Below are 21,292 nucleotides of genomic sequence, written 5' to 3'. Positions count from 1 at the left end.
GGATGAAACGACAATGACTTCGCAGAGACCAGTGTGTGGCCGGTGCATTGAAAGACTAGTTTATAGTCTTGATAACTATAATATGAAACTATACATTAAGACTAGTATAAGAGCCAATGCAGCCACAGCACCTGGAGGCAAGAGTGGATGAAACGACAATGACCTCGCAGAGACCAGTGTGTGGCCGGTGCATTGGACAACGTCGGAAGGGCGAAGTTAATGGAATCCGGCGGCAAAAATAAACTCAATTTAGTCCTAAATAGTGAATCTAGTAATAAAAGTGACGGAAATGCGAAAAATACTAACGGATGGATCTTCAAGGCTAATAAAGTGAACCAGGATCTTGCGGTGCTATAAAACTAAAATCATGATCTTTCAGTGCTATGAACCAATTTTGCCCAAAAAAAAAAAGAGTAAGAAAATTTGGAGAGATGGTGACACACAGCCTGGAGTTCATGCTGGATTTCCTCATAAATTTGATCATTCCTTAGGAACTCCAGGGAGTTCATTCCTTTGTCTCAAAGATGCACATAGGAAAATAATCTTCCAAAGGATTCACATATCCAAAGAAGCTGCAAGTCCAATCCTGACCAATTTGCAGATAAAGTATGAACTTGTACAGATAACAGAGAAAAATCAAGCATATTGCAGGTCTGTTTGAAAACACAGAAATTTGAGCTGTTTATTTTGTTCTGGAATTTCTGCAAATTTCTTACGAAATTCATGCGCTCTAAACGAGCCTTCTGTGTATGCTATGCAACATATCACTATGTACAAGATTTTGTTTGCAACTTACAGCAGCGGAGGAAAACACTGCAAAAGAGCATGAGTGCAAAAAAAAGAGAGAAAACTCAGAGAATATCTTCTAAACAACCTAAAAATACTTTATATTGTTGGACAGAGGAGTACATGGGAATGGCCAAGATAATCTAGTAAGCTAATGAATGGTTGCATCTCATGATATGGCTTGGGTGCTGGGCCAGGAGTGTTTCTTCAGCTATTCAGAGTATATGAGGATGCTCATCAGCACTTCACTCTAGCAACAGCTGTCTTATCTCCTCGAAGTCATCGGTTTCATGAGGGAGTTCAGCTGATTCATCGTGATCAAATACAGCCAGTTCATTGTGACGTATTCCCGTCTTCTCATAGAAGGTTTCCTTCTGTGCATCCCATTCCTTGACAACTTCCTCTACCCTATCACCCAACAGTTTCTCATTTTGCACAATGTGCTGAGCATCTTCAACATCAATAATTTGGCTTGCCTCTGTGAAGGAGATAATGAACAAATCAGTAGCAGGATGGGTCAAAATCATTGCTACTGATAAAAAGCTCTCAGGGGGTAAACACAAAAACTGAAAACTGTTGAATGCAATGTGAACAACAGGAGTACCTGTAAATGCCAATTCCTTGGCTTTGGCATAGTCCATTGATGATTTCTTGATCTTATCAAGTTCAAGCTCCAAACCCTAGAAACAGATCAATTTGTTAGTGACAGAAGTGAACATATGTAATATTTCAAGAGTGAATGAAAAAAATGCTAGTGTGAACTTGTTTTCGTATTGATATATCATCATTTGATAAATGTCAAAAAGACATGAACTAAACAGATTAAACCTTACCAGATCCATGTGCATATAACTCTCTATTTGAGTATTCATAAATAACCTGGAACATAACAACAACCAATATTAGCATTTAGCAAGCAATAATTTATGTGTGTTTGTTTGAACGGGACAATACTACATAGAATGGATCACAGGTACTAATGATAAGAGTCAGATAACACATACTTGTCACATGCAAATTTCACTCTTTTATTCTGAGATGCAGTTAATTCATTGACCTGTTTCGCCCCTGTGTCACCAAGTAAATTGATGAACCCAAACAAAATCATGCCTTTGTCCAGCATTCTTTTGACGAGTGCTGGTACAACATCCATCCCGTTTTGCTTAGCCTCAACAATGAAATCTTTGAGTTTCTTTAACTCCTCTGTTGCATGGAAGTACTGCATATTAGTATGTACTATCCAAGAAGCACCAAATTAGTGACTCAAAATATATGCATTACCGAGAGACAAATAAATCTTGAAATGTGGTTTGTATGGTTGGGATTCGTAAAGACAGTAAAGGCAGTAAAGGCCAGCCAATCTTTGAGGCAGGCAACTCTGAGAAGTCATATGACCTGTAATTATAGGGGAAAGTTGATCAAAAAAATGACTGCAAAGGTTATTTGTGGGTATCTCAGTGCAAATTTCCAGGAAGTTAGCCTACCAATACAATGCAAAAAGAGGGACTGCATGAAAGCGCCAGAGTTTGTCTTAGGCCCACCTTCATAGATATAAGAAAATTTCTTTGCAATCCACAATCTCTTGAAATCAGCAAATGCTGTGTAATTTGCCTGTCAATCAGGAAAACAGGAATGTAGTGCTAATAGATGTGAAACACCTAGAGAGATTGCAAAAGTCAAAATAACCTCAGAATAATCAGCTAGTAGCTCATCGATATCCAGCTTGAATGGAGATAGATCCATATTTTGCAGCCAAGTCGAAGCCTAAATTTCAATTAGAAAATGATTGCTCAGTTTAACAATAATGAACGATGCTTCAGTACAAAAAAATAAGTATTGTGAATATCAGAGCAGGCCCTGTTTATCAGTTAACTTAGAGGGGGCAAAAAAGGATGTATTCTTTAGATCGCATGCTCTTCTTAGCAGTGAATTTTCTAACTAGATGAGATTGAGTTTCGAGTGCACCTTGAATTCTCTACTGATCACCAAGTCACAAAGACATTGCCCTACCATCGAGTACAGCTGTATGATTCACTTAATCAGTTAATCTACAGTTGCCGTCACAACATTTTATGGTTTTAAGGAAACTATGCTTATCTCAAGTCTATAATATCCTATGAATGTAAAGTAATCACAAAATCACGTCTTAAATACATGGATTGAAAAAACAAGCTAACTTACTACTAAGCAAATTTGAGAACCGAGAATTTAAAATTACAGTATCAAGAGGTAGCTTCATCTTTCGGCTTATATCTTGAGGGGAAAAAATTGCCATTTTCAATGCTTGCACATAAATCAGTCTAAGTATATGTATATCATGCCATGCGATGGTTGAGCCAAATCATCACCCATCTTATTGTGCATCTCACTTCCGATGATATTCAATTAATCTGTACTAGTTTTTACTACCTTGGCATTTGACAATTGAGAACTACAGGAATAGAGAACGAATCAGACTAAATCAGTAAACGAGAGAGAAACTGAGATTTCAGACCTAGGTGGGGAGGTAGGACGGTAGGAGACGCCGGCCTCTTGCAGCCCCTAGCTGGGACTCCCGATTGGGCTGTCGAGATCCTCACCGCCGGCGCCGCCTCCTCGGAGAGCCGGGGTCCACGGAGACCTCGGGGAGCAGAGCAGACGAGCACCCTCGGCCAGTGACCGCGCGCGGAGGTGAGGAGCCACCGAGCCGGACGCGGGCGGCGGTGTACTCTCTCGTCGAGCAGAGAGCGGCGAGGGGAGTCGCGTCGATACGGCGGGGAGACGGGACGGCTGGCCGCTGGGGGGCTCGCCGGCGCGCGGCCTTGGGCAAGACGAGGCAGGGCGAAGGGCGCCGGCGGCGCGCCGCCAATCTCTGTCTCCTCGGCTTGTTGTTGGGCCAATTTGATTAATGGCCTTATGGGCTGAAACCCATGCACGTATGGAAAAAGTCTATTTTTCATCCCTCAAGCGCAAAATTCCTCATCTGAATTTGTTTATCCATAACTTCATTTGAATTTGTCTATCCATAACTTCATTTGAATGATTATCTAAAATAGTTTTATCCTCCATATATCTTTGTATTAGATCATCCATATATAACATTCTCATATTGTTTTAGAGGATGAAGAGAATATCAAAATATATAGTTTCTCTCTCCTAATATGGATGACATTTAAAATAGAGGATGAGGTGAATGTTCTGCTGGAGCTCAATTTTTAGCATTTGTCCTATATTTTTAGGATAGATGATAGGATAGATTTACTGCTATAAGTGGTTTTAAAAGCGGTTTCACTCTGTGTGGTGTCTTCATATTAGATGGCACTTATGTGGTGTCTTCGACTTAGGACATCTCCAACCATAGAGGTAGCATACTATCTCTAAGTATAAAAGACAGTTTTTTCAATGGTCTAGCTCTTAGCAAATAACTCATAATACAAATGACTCTATAATTCATTCTCACTTGATATTAAAATATGTCTAAGAGACTATCTCTTGGTTAAGAGATAACTTTTATTTCTCTTATATTAAAAAATATATACCACATCTTATAGATAGTTTATAAATACCCATTGGAGATGGCATTACGTGGAGTCAATTTGGCCCACCTATGTTTAAGTCGGCCCATTTTATCACCCTTCAAATCGGCCCAACTGCGGCCCGTTGAACGAGTTGGGCCATGGTTCCGGGTCCATGGGCCGCCAGTAAGAGGAGGAAGGTTTGATCCCCTCCGGCGCCGGCGAGCGGTACGGGATCCGATCTACCGGCGGCGATGGGGAGCTTCCTCCCGCGTCCGTTCCACGGTGGTCCATGGCTCGACCCGTCGTGCTCGCGCCGCCCACCGACCGCCGCGCCACCGCCAGGTTCGGCGACCGCTGCTGCCATAACCGGGTAAACAAGCTCGGCGGCCGCCTCCCACGCCGCCGGGCGAGCGCTTCGCTCGTCGACGGTACGCGCCCCTGCTATCTTCTCTGCTCGCTCGTCGTGCTGCACTCCCTCGCTAACTGGATAGTACTATTCTGTCACTGAAAGAGATGTCTGGTTTATTCTGGCTAATACTAACCATGCAGATGTAATTCAATTCTTCTATTGATAATGCTTCGATCCAGAGTTCCAGATTACGGTTTTGCTCTTTGCCTAATTGTGGCGTCTTGTTGCACTTTGCAGTGGGTGAATTCTGAGGTGTTTAGCATCAGAGATTTGGGACTTTACACAGTGTGAAATTCTGAAGTGTTTAGGTCACAGATTTAGGTCTTCAGGTGGTGCAAATTACACTCATATCTTTCTATATAATAAGATAGTGGCAGGAAATGCCGTTTTATTGCTGCAACTTTCGTTGCAAACATCGGAGATACATACGCCGGCATTTGGCGGCAGCTTACATACATTACGCTCAGAGGCTTACAGCTTATTTCTACATGTAACCAAATGACATGATCCCATTTCCAGCTCTACCAATCTTTGCAAAGATTGCAAACCCTTCTTTCCTGAATCCTGATCAATTAGCTGTATCAAGCCAGCACGTACTAATATGTGCTCTCTTTGTTTTAAGGCTTAGTTTGGTGTCAAGATGTACATCTTGCAGTCATGAGGCGCCACCGAGGCTGATATTTGTCCCTGAGCTGCGAATGAGGAGTGCTGCGCAAGAGATGTGGATTGTTATGAACTCTGAAATCTGTAGATAGGATGTGTTGTGAGCTCTGAAGTCTGAAGAAAGCGAGCTTACCGCCCATAGATCACGAGCAGTGGCGACAACTGACGGAGCGAGCCCAATGTTCGACCAGTGTGCAGTGATGGTTGCCTGGTATGGCTGCCTGTTCCAGAGGACGATGGCCTTCCTGTTGTCGCTGAGAGGTCCAGCCCAAACCTATCAATAAATTTAACACAGTGTTGTCAGCTTCAGTTGAGAACATGGGACAAAGACAAGGTGCATCTTTGAAAGCCACTGATGCAGATGGTGAGGAATACCTCCAGTCCATTGTCAGATTGTACTTTCTTTCCTTGGACACCTAGCCTATCTGTTTGGATAATACAGTATGAGTATGGTGAAAATATCCAAGAGTATGGTTAAAAGCATGTGAAAGAGAAGGTTTGCCTTGGTTGACAGCGATGACCTCCGAGTTGCTGAGTATATCCTTCGTCTGCTGGCTCATGGAGCGCACATCGCATCCGATCAAAAGAGGAGCCTGAACAATTCAAGACATACTTGTTGTGAATTGTGAGGAAATGCCAAAAAAAGAAGAAAAGAAGAAACATTGCAGCAAAATGTTGGTACAGAAAATGCTATCATACCTTTGCTAGCGCCCAGATACTGAAGTGTGAGCGGTACTCAGCTTCAGACATCCCACCATTACCCACTTCGAGCATGTCAGGATCTGAGAGTGGCGTGCAACATCTATTGATCAGTTGGAGGCTCTCAAATGGTTAAGCAGCCTAGCTAGGAACAAATTCATCTCAAACTCTTACCATTCCATCCACCAGGTCCGGCATAGGCAGCCCATTGGTCGTTTTGGTCCGCACGAGATGTCATGCTGAAATAACAGTGCAATTATGATCAGTACAGAAAAACTCAAGAATTGTATGTAAACAGGACTAAAGAGAAGATGAGCAGAACCTGTCCCAGTTGTCAGCGATGTCACCGGTTGTTCTCCAGCTATTACCCATGCGGCCTGCCCACGTAGCAGGATTTTCTTTTCCCCTATAGAGAAAAGGCACAGTGGAGTGAATCTACAATTGTTCCTTTGACCTAGCCCATAATGTTACAGCAAGCAAACTCACCATTCACAGAGTGAGAAGAAGATATTCTTTCCGTAAGTTTTCATGGCATTGCTCATTCTAGTGTATCTGCATTAGACATGAAAACATTTACTCAGCAATCTGGTGCATAAGGCTCAGAATTTGAGATATTTTCTCCGTTACCTTTCCATGATAGTCCTGCCAGCATCGTTGCAGTTGTCATACTTTAGATAATCAACTCCCTGGGACAGATAGGTCAATAGTCAAGAACATCATAATCACAGCTACAGTGTGTAATGTTGATTTGGTATAACCGACAGTTAATAAAGTCGAGCTTTACCCAAGACGAGAAGGTCTTGACATCTTGTTCTTCATGATCAAGTGATCCTGGCATTTTGTTGCTGCAAGTGAGTGACCTGAAATATAGTCTTGCTATTAGTTTCGGATTTATCGATTGTTTATATTCGATACAAATTGCAGGTTTATCTAGGCTAATGAGGACATAAGTTGCTCCTGGTAACTGGCTTGTCATTATGATAATTCTGATAGCTAACATACCCAGCATCACTGTAGATACCAAGCTTCAGCCCTTTTGCATGCACATAATCTGCAAGTGCCTTGATGCCAGAGGGGAATGTCTGTCTATTTGGAACGAAATTACCCTGAGAAGTGAAAAGAAGAGTCATACAACTTGTCAATACTGACAGCAGTAGCATTAGCTTGTTTTACAAAATTTTAATATGTTGCTATTTTAAATTACTGATTCTCTTCGTGCAGAATTTTCCACATGTAAAATTTCTAGTCATGGCACATTAAACTGATAGAAAGTACAAAGCATTTTAGTACTAGTAATGCATATTATAATCGTTAAAGATTGATTCCTGTCCAAAATTTCTCAAGCTCATGGACAACAAACTAGAGAAGATTCTCAAATTTGTATACTACAAATATACTTCTGCAGTTGCACTGATGACAATGCTGAAAATTATAGTGGTGGTTAGCATTGCTTTCTGGACGATATTTTTGTCTCCTTACCTGGGAGTCCCTGTTATATTCTGCCCAGCAATCATCTGAAAGAAGAGACGGAAAACATTACAGATATGAGTAATAAGTTTTTCTATCACAAAAGAATTGAATTAACTAGTTTTATGATATTGACAATGTTTGTGTCCATACTCTATATAATTTTATCAGAAAACAATCCATACCTATATTAACATAATGGTATCCCAATTTTGCCAGACCAGTGTTGACCAATGCATCAGCTGAAGATAAGCAACAGAATTAGAACAGCCTTAGCTCTGAATACTCAACACAATATTATAGAAAAAAAACAGCTTTATACATAGCATCGACAGTATTAAGGAACAATATTTGTAACAGAAATTTGACACCAGACCAAATCATTCCATCATTATTCTAATAGGACATTGAGATCATCACGGGTGCTTGTCCATCACCACCTACTAGGAACATACAACTAGTAGTGTTTCAGTTGTTCTAGCACTAACCTCTTTTTTTTTTTGAAACTTTCTAGTACTACTAACTATGGTTACATTTCAATGGAGTGTGTCCAAGTGGAGCAGGTTCATGCCTGCACCTGCAGCTGCCATCCTCTTTATTTGAGTTTGGTAGTTAGGCAGTACCAATCCATGGCTGACCCCCAACCTGTAGGGCCTAGATGTCCCATTTCTATGGCCTTTCATCTGTCACCAACCACATAGACTCTAGACTGTGGTGACAGTATTGTCAATTGATTTTATGTGGACCACAAAGATTGGCTGAAATCACTGAATGACTGATGAGAGATGATTAAATGTATCCATTCAGTCATAAAAATCAGATCTAGACATTCAGATTTGTTCAGAGATTGTGCTTGCCCCTCACGAGCTGTCGACGTGGAGGATTAATTCAAGACAGAATCAGTGAAATCTCTCCCCTATTCTGAAGATCAGTTCAGCATTGTTGGTTGTGGGGCCTCATTAAGGCTGATCAAAATGGCAACTAAAGCTCCTATGAAAAATTTCTAGCCAAAGTGTCCATTCAGCATAGACCCTCTAACTCTCCCTTTCACTCCCAAATTCCTGCCACAAAGTTTTTGCAACACATGTGGTCTAGTTTTCTCCAAACAAGTGTCCAAAAGCAATATCTACTTACTCCATGCAAGGAATCTTTTATTCTTTCCATCCACTAAAAAGTCATTGATTGGATAACCCCAAGGGAGGAAGCCATCTACTGCGATCTGGGGGAAAAAAGCTCCTAATCACACTGCATTGGCAGAAGTTGTTGTGCCTGAAACTCTTGGAGCAAGGAAATTTAACTTTTTGCCACTCTTACAAGTGGTCAAAACAGATTTATTACTCGCTGTCTATGACATGTGGGTCCTCATGATTTTATGACACGTAGATCCAGTAACAAATCTGTAATGAATATTTATAAAAATGGCAAAATGTTAAATGCCCCGTAGCAATCCTAACATGCTGCAGCAACCAAACAAACCAGCCAAGTAAAACATTGCTGACTAAAAATTCAGCCGTCCAGGCAAGTGGCACGATGGATTTAAAGGCAAAGGCATCTCTGATGAACAAGGGATTCCCAGATCTGATTCGTCTGGTGCCCAAAAAGAATAAAGATTGCAGAGAGAGAGACAGAGACAGAGAGAGAGAGCATGGCAGTGTGCAGGTGCAGCCAATCTGGTCGCTGTCCTTGGCTAGCTTGGGTCCATGCAAGGCAAGCAAAACCTGCTGCTGCTTGCAAGCTGTAAACACAGCAGCTCAGCCCTGCAGAGTGCTGGTCGGAGCAGTGGTAATCTGTGCCGGCCGACAAGGGTCTCGCCGGGCGCCCCCATTCATGGATGGTTTTACTTGTTCCCTCCATTTAAAAAATAATCAATTCCTCGTATGTCTTAATGGAGGCTGTAATTTAGCTAGAAATTGTTTTCTTCATAGAGACTGTAATTTATATGCCCCCTGTTTAGAGTAAAAGGAAATTCTAAAAAGTTAGTGATAGATAAGAATCTGAAAAGGCTACATTGAATGGTTTCTAGCCACTAGTTTGTTCGATGTGGCTAGTGACTATAGTTTATTAGAGCCGAGGTAGCTCTAGGGGCTATGGTCTCACGAGACTTCGTGAAGCTTCGTGGGACTCCATTGTTGTGAAGGATCATAATTTGTGTGAGATTTAACTTTTTTTTTTAGGGTCGGCAAAACAGCCGACCAAACTATATTAAAGAGAAAGAAATGTATAGAGAGTTTACAAGATCGACAGAAAGCTGTCGAGGTGACCGATCTCACAAGCCGAAACCGGCGTGAGATGTAATGATCATGTGAACTTATTACTTAGACCTAGCCCAGACCATACTAGGTTGGAAAGCGTGTGGTTTTCTATTGGACCATTAGTTGAGGCTTCCGGTATGCCCTAAAATCTTTAGCTACTGATTCTTGTAACCGGGTAGCTGAAAATGACTGTCTGGGGAGCCGAGGAAGATGCAGCAACCAAAAATCTCTCTGAACATTGGTCTTATTGCACTAATAGCAACTTGTTGGATGAGATCATGCATCCCCTTTAATCAATGCACGCGATGACTAGTTTTTTCTTTATGATTTCATGAAAGTTTTAATGCAGGGCATGGCAAAAGTACGTGGGAAAATTCAGATAAGTACATCACCGACGGCAACCTTTTTTCTCTGAATGTTTTTGTAGCCTGCTGTTGCTGACGTTGATGCATCCAAGTCCAACACCAACACACACACACCCACCACACTACGCCAAACCCCACCACTACGTCCGTGCTTCCAATATGTTCCAAATTAGTGCATAGTTTACTGCTACTAAATTCTAATAAAGATCACTAAATCAGAGTACCAAGTCACCCCCAAAAAAAAAGACAAATAATCTGGTTTCACTGGAAAGGTTTTAGACAACAGCATTTTTCCATCCTTGAGAAGGTACCATACCACTGTTTTCTATATAAAATTTGATACATTTCAGTATCTAAGGTACGTATCAAATTTTATATAGAAAACACTGATACCTCCTAATAACTTCTCAAGAATGGTAAAATTGTTCTTAAGGTTGCAATTTTTCGATTCTTGGTGTGCTGCGCTGCCCACCGGAATGAATGCAAATGTGCAAAAGAGAAGAACAGCACACACAAAAATGACACAATGCGTGGCGTATTGGAGAGCTGGAAGCCTGAAAGTGTGACGCCATGGCTGCAGAAAAAAGAGCTGATTGAGAAGAGGAGAGCAGAGCAGGTGCAAGTGTACCTGTCTCCCTGATGATCTGCTCGTTGATCCCGCAGTAGAAGTGGTTCCAGCTGTTCCACCTAACACATTCAGACAGCATAACACAGTTACTACTAGAAAGAATACTAATTTACACTTGACAAAACCATGACAGTTTGATGCTTGTGCTTGCTGTCTGCTAATGGCTGCACATGTGAAATCTGAAGACCAGCAGCATTATTTACATCACCGACAAAATCTGAAGACTTGTGGTAGATAAAAACCTATGGGAATTCTGTCTGATGCGTGATGAACAATGGAATGGAAGTACATCTGTACATGTACGGTAAAAAGCAGTTCAATTGTGACAGGATTGATTATAGGTTTGCGTTTTGCATAGTTGAATATTATGTCAGCACAAGAAAAGAGGCTAAAAGGGACAGGCAAGAAAGGTGAGCAGAAAGAAAAGAAGAAAAAAAAAGAGCATAGATTTGCCCGTCAAAAGATGCAAAAGCCAAAAGAAAAAGAAAAGCTGAAATTTTTTTGCCCGTTTTTGGTGGACATGATCACATCCTCTCGGTTCTCTTGTCTGAAGATTTTTTATGCAGTGCAGTCTAGAGTCTAAACCTTACAGTTTTTACGGTAAGAATAATCCGATGACTGATGATGCCTTGAAATCTGACGAAAGAAAAAGATTGTATCTGGACATTCACTGGATCCTAACTTTTCCATGGAATTCAGCAAGATTTTCCGGTTTAAAATAACACACTATGAACCCAGTGTTCTGTACCTGACGAAACATTTGCTCGTACAGAAAGCAACACTGGTCTCCACTGTACAGTAGCACCCATATTTCTCTTCACATACAGTGAAGAACACACTACTCCCGCCGCGTCTGACGTCTCAAATTAAACCTAAAAAAATGAGAGAGAGAAAGAAATTCTATTGCCGAAGACGAAAAACGAACGAAAAATTGCGTGCAAAAGCCAAAGAAAAAGAGCAGAAAAGAAGAAGACTGAAGAGTACTACATGCGTGCGTCGTCGGCTCAGTTCAATTGGCCGTGCAGGGAAGCAAGGAACAAAAAAGGAGCTTTCGCTGCGAGGCCAAGCTCGTTAGCTCCATCCATTGATGAGACGAGACGATGCAGGAGAAAGTTCAGAGTTTCAGAGAACGCGGCTGCGGCTGCCGTCGCTTCCACTGCAAACTAGAGACATGTCCGTTTCCTCTCCTCTCACCACTCCCCACCACACAAAACCCGCGATGATTTTGCTTTTGATTTGCGATGCTCGGTTGCTTGCTCGTGAAGATTCAGAGAGAGAGGGGAGGGAGGAATGGGGGGGGGGGGGGGGATGGAGTTGAGCTGGAGGTACCCCATCTGCGGCGTGCGGCCGAGGCCGTTCTCGAAGGCGCGGCGCCGCGCGCGGCGGGACCGCCACCGCGCGCCGCGGGACTCGGCGGTGAAGTTCCCCGCCGCGTCGGCCTCGGGGAGGAGCGCGACGGCCACTAGCAGGAGGAGGAGGGGGAGCAGCGAGGTCGAGGCGCGCGCCATGGCCGGCGTGCCCTGCTTCTGCTTCGGCCCCGCGTTAATTCGGAGGTGGGGGGTGGTGGTACAGCGTTTAATGGGGGATTTATATAGGCGCGCGCGGGGGAGAGTCGGTGGGGCCCACCGTTTTCGAAATAAGGCATTTTTATGGTTTCTTTCTTTCTATTTTCTTTTTTTTTGTGGGGTTTAGGTTTTTTTTTTTTTCGTTTACTCTTGGGCTTGACTTGTGTCGTCCAGTCCACCACCAACACCGATTACCGCGCGGCGGATCTGCCTGCCCGCTTCGGTTTTACTGTATTTCATTTCTACAGACCGAATGATTTTAATTAAAATCTAATCATTCGTTTTTTCGTTTTTAATTAAAACGAATAGTCCATAAAGATTTAACTATTAATAACTTTAAAGTATATAGTTTAAAACTATAAAAAAAATACGTATGGATTAGTCTTAATAATAACATTCATTTGTTTATTTTTTATATTTTTCATAGAAAGCCATAGTTAATATAGACTTCGATGATCGTGCCATTATCCAAAATATAAGAAATGAAATATGTACCACATCTCTCGTCTCTATGTTCGAAATATAAGGGTTTGTTTTATTTTAAAGAATTTTCAACCCACAAAAATAGAAAAAGGGAAGAAATATGAATGCATGAACATATCAATCCATATAATTTTTTTTCTAAATAGTTTACGTGAACATGAAATTTTATATGTTTTCTCCATATGGCATCTAGGAAATGAAAATTTACTTTATTTTTACAATATTTTATTTATAGGAATCAAATTATACTCATATGAATTAACTATTAGGAATCTAAATTATTTGTTTTTCTTCAACTTGAACAAGACCTTAGTGTTTCAGAGTTAGACAAATCTATTGAGAAAGGAGTTATCTACTCTACCCATTCTATAATGTAGACATTGCAGTGGTTGGCTACCCGCGTTCTATGTTTAAATGTATACCCATATGCTAGGTAGCATTACAATTTGACCTTAAAAAATCATGATATTAATCAGGGCAACATGTATTAGGAATTCATACGAAATAATTACGATGATAAAAATTAAAACAAGAATGTGGGCATGATAGTTATTATTTTGAACTTGAGAATTATTGAAATAAGAAAATACCTAAGCAGGGCTCCAAAACAAATACAGCTCACCAACCTATCGACTCTACGATGGCAAATTTGTTAAAGATATTTATAATTTAACCATATTTGCATGGCTCCACTAAATAGGACTACTAAAACCAACATGACTTGTTAGTGCAATTGTACTTTTCAGTTTTCGTTAACCCAACGTCTATTTTCTCCACAAGAGAAAACAGAAAGACCAGCTTAATTTTCTCTCTTTCCATCCTTTTCATTTTTCATTTGGCTCTTTGTATCTGAGGAGATTTATTCTATTTATTTTTGTTTATCCTTGGGACAATATGAAAGTAGTTAGGCCGGCCTTAGGCCAGACCTTTGCCATTTTATATCTCTGACACTTCCCTCGATGAGACTTTCAAGTTTCATGGGTTTTTGCTCCACGCCTCAAGTTGAAGGACCGAGAGCCAGGGCTTGTCTTCTCACACTTGGGGTGTAGAAAAACATATGTTGTCTCCTAGGACAATTGTAATCCAATCCTATTTGGAGATGGAAATAGTAGGCTTGGACACCAATCTCTTTAAAAATGGCGACTAAGTTTATCATTCTAAAGGATTAAGAAAATGTTAAAAACCGGGATGAACATGTGTACACCATTAGTTTAATATTTTACTATATCTTTAATACCCGTGTAAAATTATAAAGCGAATGAGACTGAATAGTCGAATGAATTATACTAGTGAAATTGATTAAGATCTAACTTTTAATATATTAAAAACAAGTTGGTCATGAATTTAAGGAGATGGCGAAGATTGATATAAACACTGACTAAGTATTAAGCAAATCGCACATCGAGCTACGTAACCGAAATTTGTGTTGGTTTTGATGTCAAGGAAGAGTAATTAAAAAGGACCTCAAAAGTTGAAGACAGACTCATTAAAAATTTAAGGTTAAAATTCGATCTTTTTGCATTAGTTTACAGGCTCTACTCGGTTTTTCTTTTCTTTCTCTTTACAAAATTGCTGCTTGCGTCCAATAAGGACATGCTACAATTAATGTATATATACAAAAGCATGGGTTATATATGTCATCATGGGCTGGCAAGCAAAGCATATACGGCGCTAGACGTCGGCGTCCAGATTAGGATTTTGACTACAAGTCATCTCCACTTTGACACAAGCAAATATCTTTTTTTTTAAAAAAAACATTCAGTTTGGTAGCTACTACTTGAGCAGCAAAAATGGCAGGATTCATGGAGAGTGTGTTCAGACCAAAACCCCTAATTAACAATCCAGCTCTGAATTATTAGTGATTTTGAATGATGAATTAATTTTTGGTGGTAGCTAGTAGTGGACAGTGACCATCATCATCACCACCTGATCTCCGTTTCCGTGTCAGGAGTTAGTGGGCGATGTTGCCATTCATTCATCTGATCACTTCACCTTTCTAATCCTCCATTAACTATTCAACCAAATTAAAACCTATCCTACGGCTCCCTGCATTCTTCTGCGTTAAATATTTGAGCAAATAAGATCCTCTGCAGTGGTGCAACTCATGTCTGACTAGAATGAATTTTAATAACCATGCGAGTGTATAAAACGAATAAATTACTATTATAAAGTTGGAAGATAGATTCAAAACAGTTTCTAAAAAATCATATATGAAAAGCTTTTCAAAAAATTCACACCAATCTATTCATTTGTTCATGAAAACCAAACAATACTACTTGTTCAAGTGGTGAGATTGCTCGACGTCCCTGGCATTATTTTAAGTGTACATAGAGCACATATTTTTTCTTAACGTGAATAGTGTATGTATGGAATCATATGAGAACTTTATATGTGAATTATTTATCCTCCCGGAGAAAATTGAGGTAACCATGTGAGAAACCATTTTAGGGAGAGAGCAACAGCTGCATGCCTGCGCGATCCGATAGGGTGATTGCCAAACAATATATTTACAAATAAAAAATAATTTTTAAATAAAACTTTTATGTACGTGTTTTTGTCGATTTAAATCTAAGGCTGAAAAATAAACTATAATAAAAACTTTAAAATTAACTTTAAATTTAAATTTAAAAATTTAAATTTTGGATTATAAATATAAACATAAGCCAAAAGCTACTCAGCATTTGAGACGACAGAGAGCAATAGCTGCATGATCGTGGTAGCTAGATAAGTTGATGGAACATTGTGATTATAAAACAAAAGGAGATGAGAAGAGAATAAAAGGGCAGGTAATGAATAGATTAATTTACTGACAGAGAATAATAACAGAGTTGGCCAACAACATCACGTATAAAAGACGGCATGCCATTGGAATTAATGATCAAATCTGCTGGGAGAAATTGTTGACTTTGTGTGGTAATCGTGGAGGTCCCATCAGACGCCAAAAAAAAATCCACGAAAAGAACAAGCTTTTTACTAAGATAATTTTACCCTGTTTTCAGATAATAAAAGAGCAAAAACTTTGATTGGATGAACAATTATCAACTTGATCTTATCGTTTGCGTGTATCTGCAGGTACACTGTATTTCATCAATGGTATGGATGTTAATGGGTGCATGATGAAGTTGTGGGAGACCTAAAAATGTCATCTTTGACAATCGAGGATACTGCGAAAGGTGTGATCATTAACAATGGGCAGGCAACATAATTACTGATGCTCTGTAATTTATTCTGTTGATAGCAACGGTAACAACTAATAATCACCAGTATTTAAACATATATAAAAGAAATACTCTGTAATTGTTCCTATTGATACTAAAATACTTCTCTCTCTGTTTCAAAATATAAACATTTATATTATTTAAATTTTATACTATAACGTAAGCATTTCTAGTTTTCTACACTAATTCTCATAATTTATATCATCCCAATTATTCCAGAGCTAATCAATTTCTTAGAAAGAGAATCTGATCGATTTTTTTAAAAAAATTAAAAATTGACCACCAAAAGTGACTAAATGGACATTTTTAATATCTACTTAGTCTATGCTAAACAATCTAGAAATAGCTATGTTTTGGAATGAAGGTAATATGAAACAGATACCACAATAATGGTTGTCGACTGCCACTCTACTACTCGTAATACAAGAAGTTATAGAATTGAGCATAGGTGCTAAGAAAGTTGGCGAAAGTAAATGAAGAAATGTTATGATTGGCTAAGAGGAGGAATTAATTATGTTTAAAGTTTTAGTAGTAAGCATAAAATTGGTTAAAAAGATAACGTAGGTGCAATTTTTGTTACTTGTATATTTTAAAACAAAATTTTAAATGCTAGCAGTCAGTTATATTTGGACAAAGGGAGTAGTTTCTTATCTTTTGTTATTAGAAAATATTCAAAATTTCAAATAAGATTCGGTAAGTATGATAATACTTCTAAGGAAATTCCATACACCGTTTCTTTCGTTTTAAACTAAGCATGCGATCGAGAAACCAAAGAGTTTCAAAAATTTGACTAAGTTTACACTAAATGTTAAAGCTGTGATTGAAGAGAATACGCACTAACCTATGTTTATGGATTGTGATTTACTCGATCTCGTTGGACGCCCTTTTCGGCCAGTCCTTGTCAGGCAAGGATATTGCTTATGGAAAATTTGGGGTTCAGATTGTGAAGCATAACCTCTCCTTATCCATCCATGTGGATGCTCGCATACGTCTCGATCATGGCAGCCGTGCATCTCTCTGCTCACTTGTCATCCAGCTCGGATTCATGATCAGATTATCCCAAGTCATCAGTTGATCCATCAACAACGTCGTCTAGCTGATATTATGTTCGTCCCAAAATATAAATATTTCTAAATTGTTCGGTAGAGATTAAGATTGAGAAGAAAAGACTACGATACCTTTCGACAAATAAGGAATGAATTAGGATGGGAGTAGGTGGGGATAAACTTGAAAGAATCTTAAATAGAAAATGATTGATGGGATAAGCGGTATTATAGAAATATTTATATTTTGTAACCATATTGAAATCCTAGAAATGCTTATATCGTTGAAAAGAAGGAGCATTAGTTGACAACAATTGAAGCATCTGAGACCGAGGGGGTGATTGTTTGAATTTTTTTTATAAAAAAAACAAATGACATATTTGCAAATGAATAAAAAATTTTGAATAAAAATTTTATATATTTTTTTAGTGATCTAAAAATCAAGGCTGAAAAATAAATTTTGGTGGAAAAAACCTAAAGCGCTTCAAATCTAAGATTATAAATTTAAATTTTGGTTTATGAGCATAAACAGAAACGAAAAAATGGTGGTATGAGATGACACCGTTGAACAGTAGGACAGGTCAGCAGCTGTGCAGAAGAATTTGTAAATTTGTAAGGTATAAGCTGCTTGCAATCAAGCCATTTCTCAGTCATGGCCTCCACGAACATCGTCATCGTCGTCTTAATTATGGACCAATCGCAATTAATTTATTGATCACTCTTTTGGTATATAGAGTCAATCTATCCATCGTCACCTTTGAGGATTAGACCCATTTTGACACCTGCAAGACGCCAGCTCCCCTTATCCATCCGTCCATCTATATACACAACAAAAGTCGAGTCGAAATCATCAATTCATGCTAAGTATGACTCCATTAACCACATGGACAGCTGCTAATTAATAGTAATTTTGAAATGCTTATTATTTATTTTGTAAGGCTGTTCCTGTTATTGTCCACCTGGGGAAGAAAAACTACCAAAGTATAATAGTGTGAGTTTATTTTTCACTAGCTAGCTACTACTCGGCACTTTAATAAATGACGTTGGCTAGTTCAAATCATTTCTCTAGCTACTACTGTAATGGTAATGGTAGACGGGTGGTGACACCATTTTTATGAAGTGGGCATTATATTAGCATGATATATGTGAATGTTTAGTTGCTCTTTGTATTTGTACAGCTCTATTACTTAATTTTTTCAAACACGGATATTTGTTTTTGTTTTTCAGATGAAATATTTTATCTATTTTTTAAACACAATATAACACATATGTAATCATGTTTTGATCATTTAAAAATAGTTTTTAAGTAATACTTAATTTTATTTTTTTAATAACATATTGCAACACACGTACATTTAGCTAGTAAATAGAAACAAACAGAGTGAATGCATCTAATTATCGGTTTAGAATTAATCGCTTTTACGTATCCTGATGGTTTGACTGCACGTATTCACTTTGGTCGCATGCAGGCCATGATTTTTTTTTAATCATCAACAACAAATCAACGATCCGTCTAACTTTGACACCAAGCAAGGCTAATATATTGCAACAATTGACCATGTTCTTACGCGACCCATGTATGAGTAGCGTCAACTGCAAAGTCCAGAGCTAAGCTTATCATCATCATCATCATCTCCTTCCATGCCCAAGGCTAGCTATCTCTAGGGTTAGCTTACAGTCGATGGCGTCGGTGAGTCTAATCAGCGTGCGTAAAATAAAGAAATTTATTAGTACATAATTAATTGAGTATTAATTTTATAAACTTAAAAAATAGATTAATCTGATTTTTTTACAATAACTTTTGTATATAACTTTTTTCAAAAAAAAAATATCATCTAACGGTTCAGCCACTTGCGAACGAGCTCCTAGGCCTCACTGTCAGCAGCAAGGAAGCTCGAGGACATGGAGCTAGCCATGGATGATTAACACCCCCTGCTTAATTGTTCATCCACTTGTCTCTGCCATGGCCCTGCTTAATCACAATTAATAATTTAGTAGAAATAATCAGCTTGTATGCATGCAGGAACGTTGCTAGCTTTGGAGGATAATTATCATCATCTCTGATGAGTCTCCAACAATAGTTAATTAATAAGATGATTAGGCATGATGCATACAGTAAAGCATGCATGCATGGACTAATGTCTTCAAAATGGTTGCTAGATCGAACTAACAACCCTTGTTTGATTTGTTTATGGAACACATTAGCTAGCTTTAGCTAAGGTAGCCATCTACTCCTTATTAGTAGACGGCTACTGGACACATGGAACAGGCCACTAACCACCTTTAACTCGCCTAATCTTCATTAGTGTTTTATTTAATTACATATCAACCCAAAAGCATGTATTCTAATAGCTAGCTAACTGCTTTCTTGTACTAAGGAGAGTAGGAGGCACTGAGATTATGGGGTGGTCCTCTGCTAATACTCTCTCTCTCTCTGTGCACTAAAAGATGGATACCATGCAAAGTGCGATTCTGAATATCTCTAAGCATGCATTTACACCATCTTTCACTTTTACTTATGCTTATAAGTCAATTTGAATTTTCAATCTTAAATTTAAAGTTGGTTTTAGGGTTTTTTATCGTATTTTATTTTTCATCATCGGCTTTTAGATAGATAAAAAACATATATTTAAAATTTTAATTTATAAACTATTTTTTATTTACAAATATATCATTTGACTTTTTTTTGTCCAAAAAGCGAAAAGATACCCCTTAATTTCAAAATGCCACAGGTAGAGGTGGGAATGGGCCAAGGCCCGTGAGTTCTTTCACAACCCTATTTAATTCTTAAAATTTTTTTAGCTCAAAACTCTATATAATTTTATTTTTAACATTTTTTAAACCCTATCCAGACAAAATGGTTAGGCCCATTACCATCACCGGCCACAGGCTAGCAGACAACCTTGTCGCCATGATTCTTCTCCGTTTGCTTTGCGTCATAAACTCGTGAATACATACACATTTTGCATCCGATCGGTTGCATGGCTGACGAAGACGACGACGATGATAATGATAAGCTAGGCGACGAAAGTACGCCGTTCGGTAGGAGCCGGAGCTGGATCGAGCTGCATTTTGTCTTTCAGTTTCAGTTTCAGTAGGGAGAGCAGAGTGAGGTATATATAGGGTATATAATTCAGCCTAATTTCTTGCATGATTAAACTGGTTGTAACATGGCTTGACGACCTAACACGTGTGATTAATCAGTGTGTCGCGTGTTGCAATTGCATCGCTATGATAAACATGACGCATCGATCGGCCATGCTGATTAGTTTGGAATGGCCGGTCGTCATCGTCGTCTCCGGCGACGACAGCTGTATGGCTGCCGGGACCTGACCTGCCTCGCTCGCCGGCGGGGGGAAATTTAACTATTTGCCCCTCTTATATCTACGTACTCTCCAAATATCACTTTTATATTTACACTTAACATATATGTCATCGGAGAGAAGTTAGGTACTAATTTTATGCCATTTTGTCTGAACTGGCACTCCATGTCAGCACGCCAGCATGGACTTAGCACGCGAAATGACCATTCTAACCCTGGAAACAAATGAATCAATTGAATCGGAGGATGAGGCTTAGGTTTGGCCTTCCGGGTTCACTCTGCACGTGTTACTTACAGTGGTTACTTAGCTATTGTTTTCATTTAAAAATATCTGTCAAAACATTTATACTATAATAATAATAATAATAATAATAATAATAATAATTGCTTACTCTTCGTCCATCTATCCACGTGATCTGTTTTTTTTGTCGCGTGTCATCGCGCTTCCTGTTACTGATCCTAATTCTCCCTTTTATTATAATAAATATTTATAAGCTTTTCATTTTAGATTAAAACATTTTTAATCTAAAATAAATAACTTATAAACATTTGTTTATATTTTTAGATGAAAACAATAGCTAAGTAACAAGGCCAAGCCTCATCCTCCGATTCAATTGATTCATTTGTTTCCAGGGTTAGAATGGTCATTTCGCGTGTTAAGTCTATGTTGGCGTGCTGACATGGAGTGCCAGTTCAGCCAAAATGGCATAAAATTAGGCTTAACTTCCCTCCGATGGCATATATGTAAAAGCAAACTCAAAAATGGTATTTAGAGAGTATGCAAATTTAAGAGTGACAAATAGTTAAATTTTCCCCGGCCGGGTGGTGTCGCGCCAGCTGTTGCGAGTTGACTAGCGCTACCGCCTTAGGAGCGGGGTTCACACGATTCGGTTCG

At 39.1% G+C, this 21,292-nt stretch overlaps 2 protein-coding genes and 1 long non-coding RNA gene across 5 annotated transcripts; 1 reads left to right on the top strand and 2 right to left on the bottom strand.

Annotated features, from left to right (window-relative positions):
• Positions 1-652: 652 nt before the first annotated feature.
• LOC102708649 lies at positions 653-3,634 on the bottom strand. 3 transcript variants are annotated; one of them, XM_006661835.3, is made up of 9 exons: positions 3,281-3,634; positions 2,752-2,808; positions 2,473-2,550; positions 2,271-2,397; positions 2,068-2,181; positions 1,791-1,989; positions 1,620-1,665; positions 1,391-1,466; positions 653-1,264 (listed from the first exon to the last, which is right to left on the bottom strand). In XM_006661835.3, exons 2-9 carry the CDS (start codon positions 2,797-2,799, stop codon positions 1,032-1,034), a joined length of 921 nt encoding a protein of 306 aa, XP_006661898.1. In that variant the 5' UTR covers positions 2,800-2,808; positions 3,281-3,634; the 3' UTR covers positions 653-1,031. The 3 variants fall into 3 exon arrangements, with proteins under 3 accessions (XP_006661898.1, XP_015697222.1, XP_015697223.1); XM_015841736.2 differs by having other exon boundaries at positions 2,328-2,397; XM_015841737.2 differs by lacking the exon at positions 2,752-2,808.
• Positions 3,635-4,507: 873 nt separating this feature from the next.
• On the top strand, positions 4,508-5,114 carry LOC107305177. The gene is made up of 2 exons (XR_001551286.1): positions 4,508-4,711; positions 4,930-5,114. It is a non-coding gene; the product is annotated as an uncharacterized LOC107305177 (long non-coding RNA).
• Positions 5,023-12,316, bottom strand: LOC102708369 (alpha-galactosidase). Its single transcript, XM_040528047.1, has 15 exons — positions 12,096-12,316; positions 10,767-10,825; positions 7,707-7,763; positions 7,534-7,568; positions 7,057-7,160; positions 6,839-6,914; positions 6,682-6,740; positions 6,541-6,606; positions 6,377-6,460; positions 6,229-6,293; positions 6,055-6,137; positions 5,858-5,948; positions 5,731-5,780; positions 5,489-5,629; positions 5,023-5,400 (listed from the first exon to the last, which is right to left on the bottom strand). Exons 1-15 carry the CDS (start codon positions 12,272-12,274, stop codon positions 5,317-5,319), a joined length of 1,233 nt encoding a protein of 410 aa, XP_040383981.1. The 5' UTR covers positions 12,275-12,316; the 3' UTR covers positions 5,023-5,316.
• Between the last annotated feature and the right edge of the window lie 8,976 nt (positions 12,317-21,292).

This window comes from Oryza brachyantha, chromosome 10 (genome assembly GCF_000231095.2).
Source record: "Oryza brachyantha chromosome 10, ObraRS2, whole genome shotgun sequence".
NCBI lineage: Eukaryota > Viridiplantae > Streptophyta > Magnoliopsida > Poales > Poaceae > Oryza > Oryza brachyantha.
The sequence above is the reverse complement of the archived record's forward strand: the minus strand, read 5'-3'. Positions and strand labels throughout refer to the sequence as shown.

Coding starts and splice junctions, on each gene's coding strand:
- LOC102708649 (XM_006661835.3), bottom strand. CDS start 2,799: ATGGTAGGGCAATGTCTTTGTGACTTGGTGATCAGTAGAGAATTCAAG. Junction 2,398..2,472: donor TACTAGCTGATTATTCTGAG/GTTATTTTGACT, acceptor CCTGATTGACAG/GCAAATTACACAGCATTTGC. Junction 1,990..2,067: donor CAAGATTTATTTGTCTCTCG/GTAATGCATATA, acceptor TCCATGCAACAG/AGGAGTTAAAGAAACTCAAA.
- LOC102708369 (XM_040528047.1), bottom strand. CDS start 12,274: ATGGCGCGCGCCTCGACCTCGCTGCTCCCCCTCCTCCTCCTGCTAGTG. Junction 7,764..10,766: donor GCAGATCATCAGGGAGACAG/GTACACTTGCAC, acceptor GCTTATCTTCAG/CTGATGCATTGGTCAACACT. Junction 7,569..7,706: donor ATACCATTATGTTAATATAG/GTATGGATTGTT, acceptor CTCTTCTTTCAG/ATGATTGCTGGGCAGAATAT.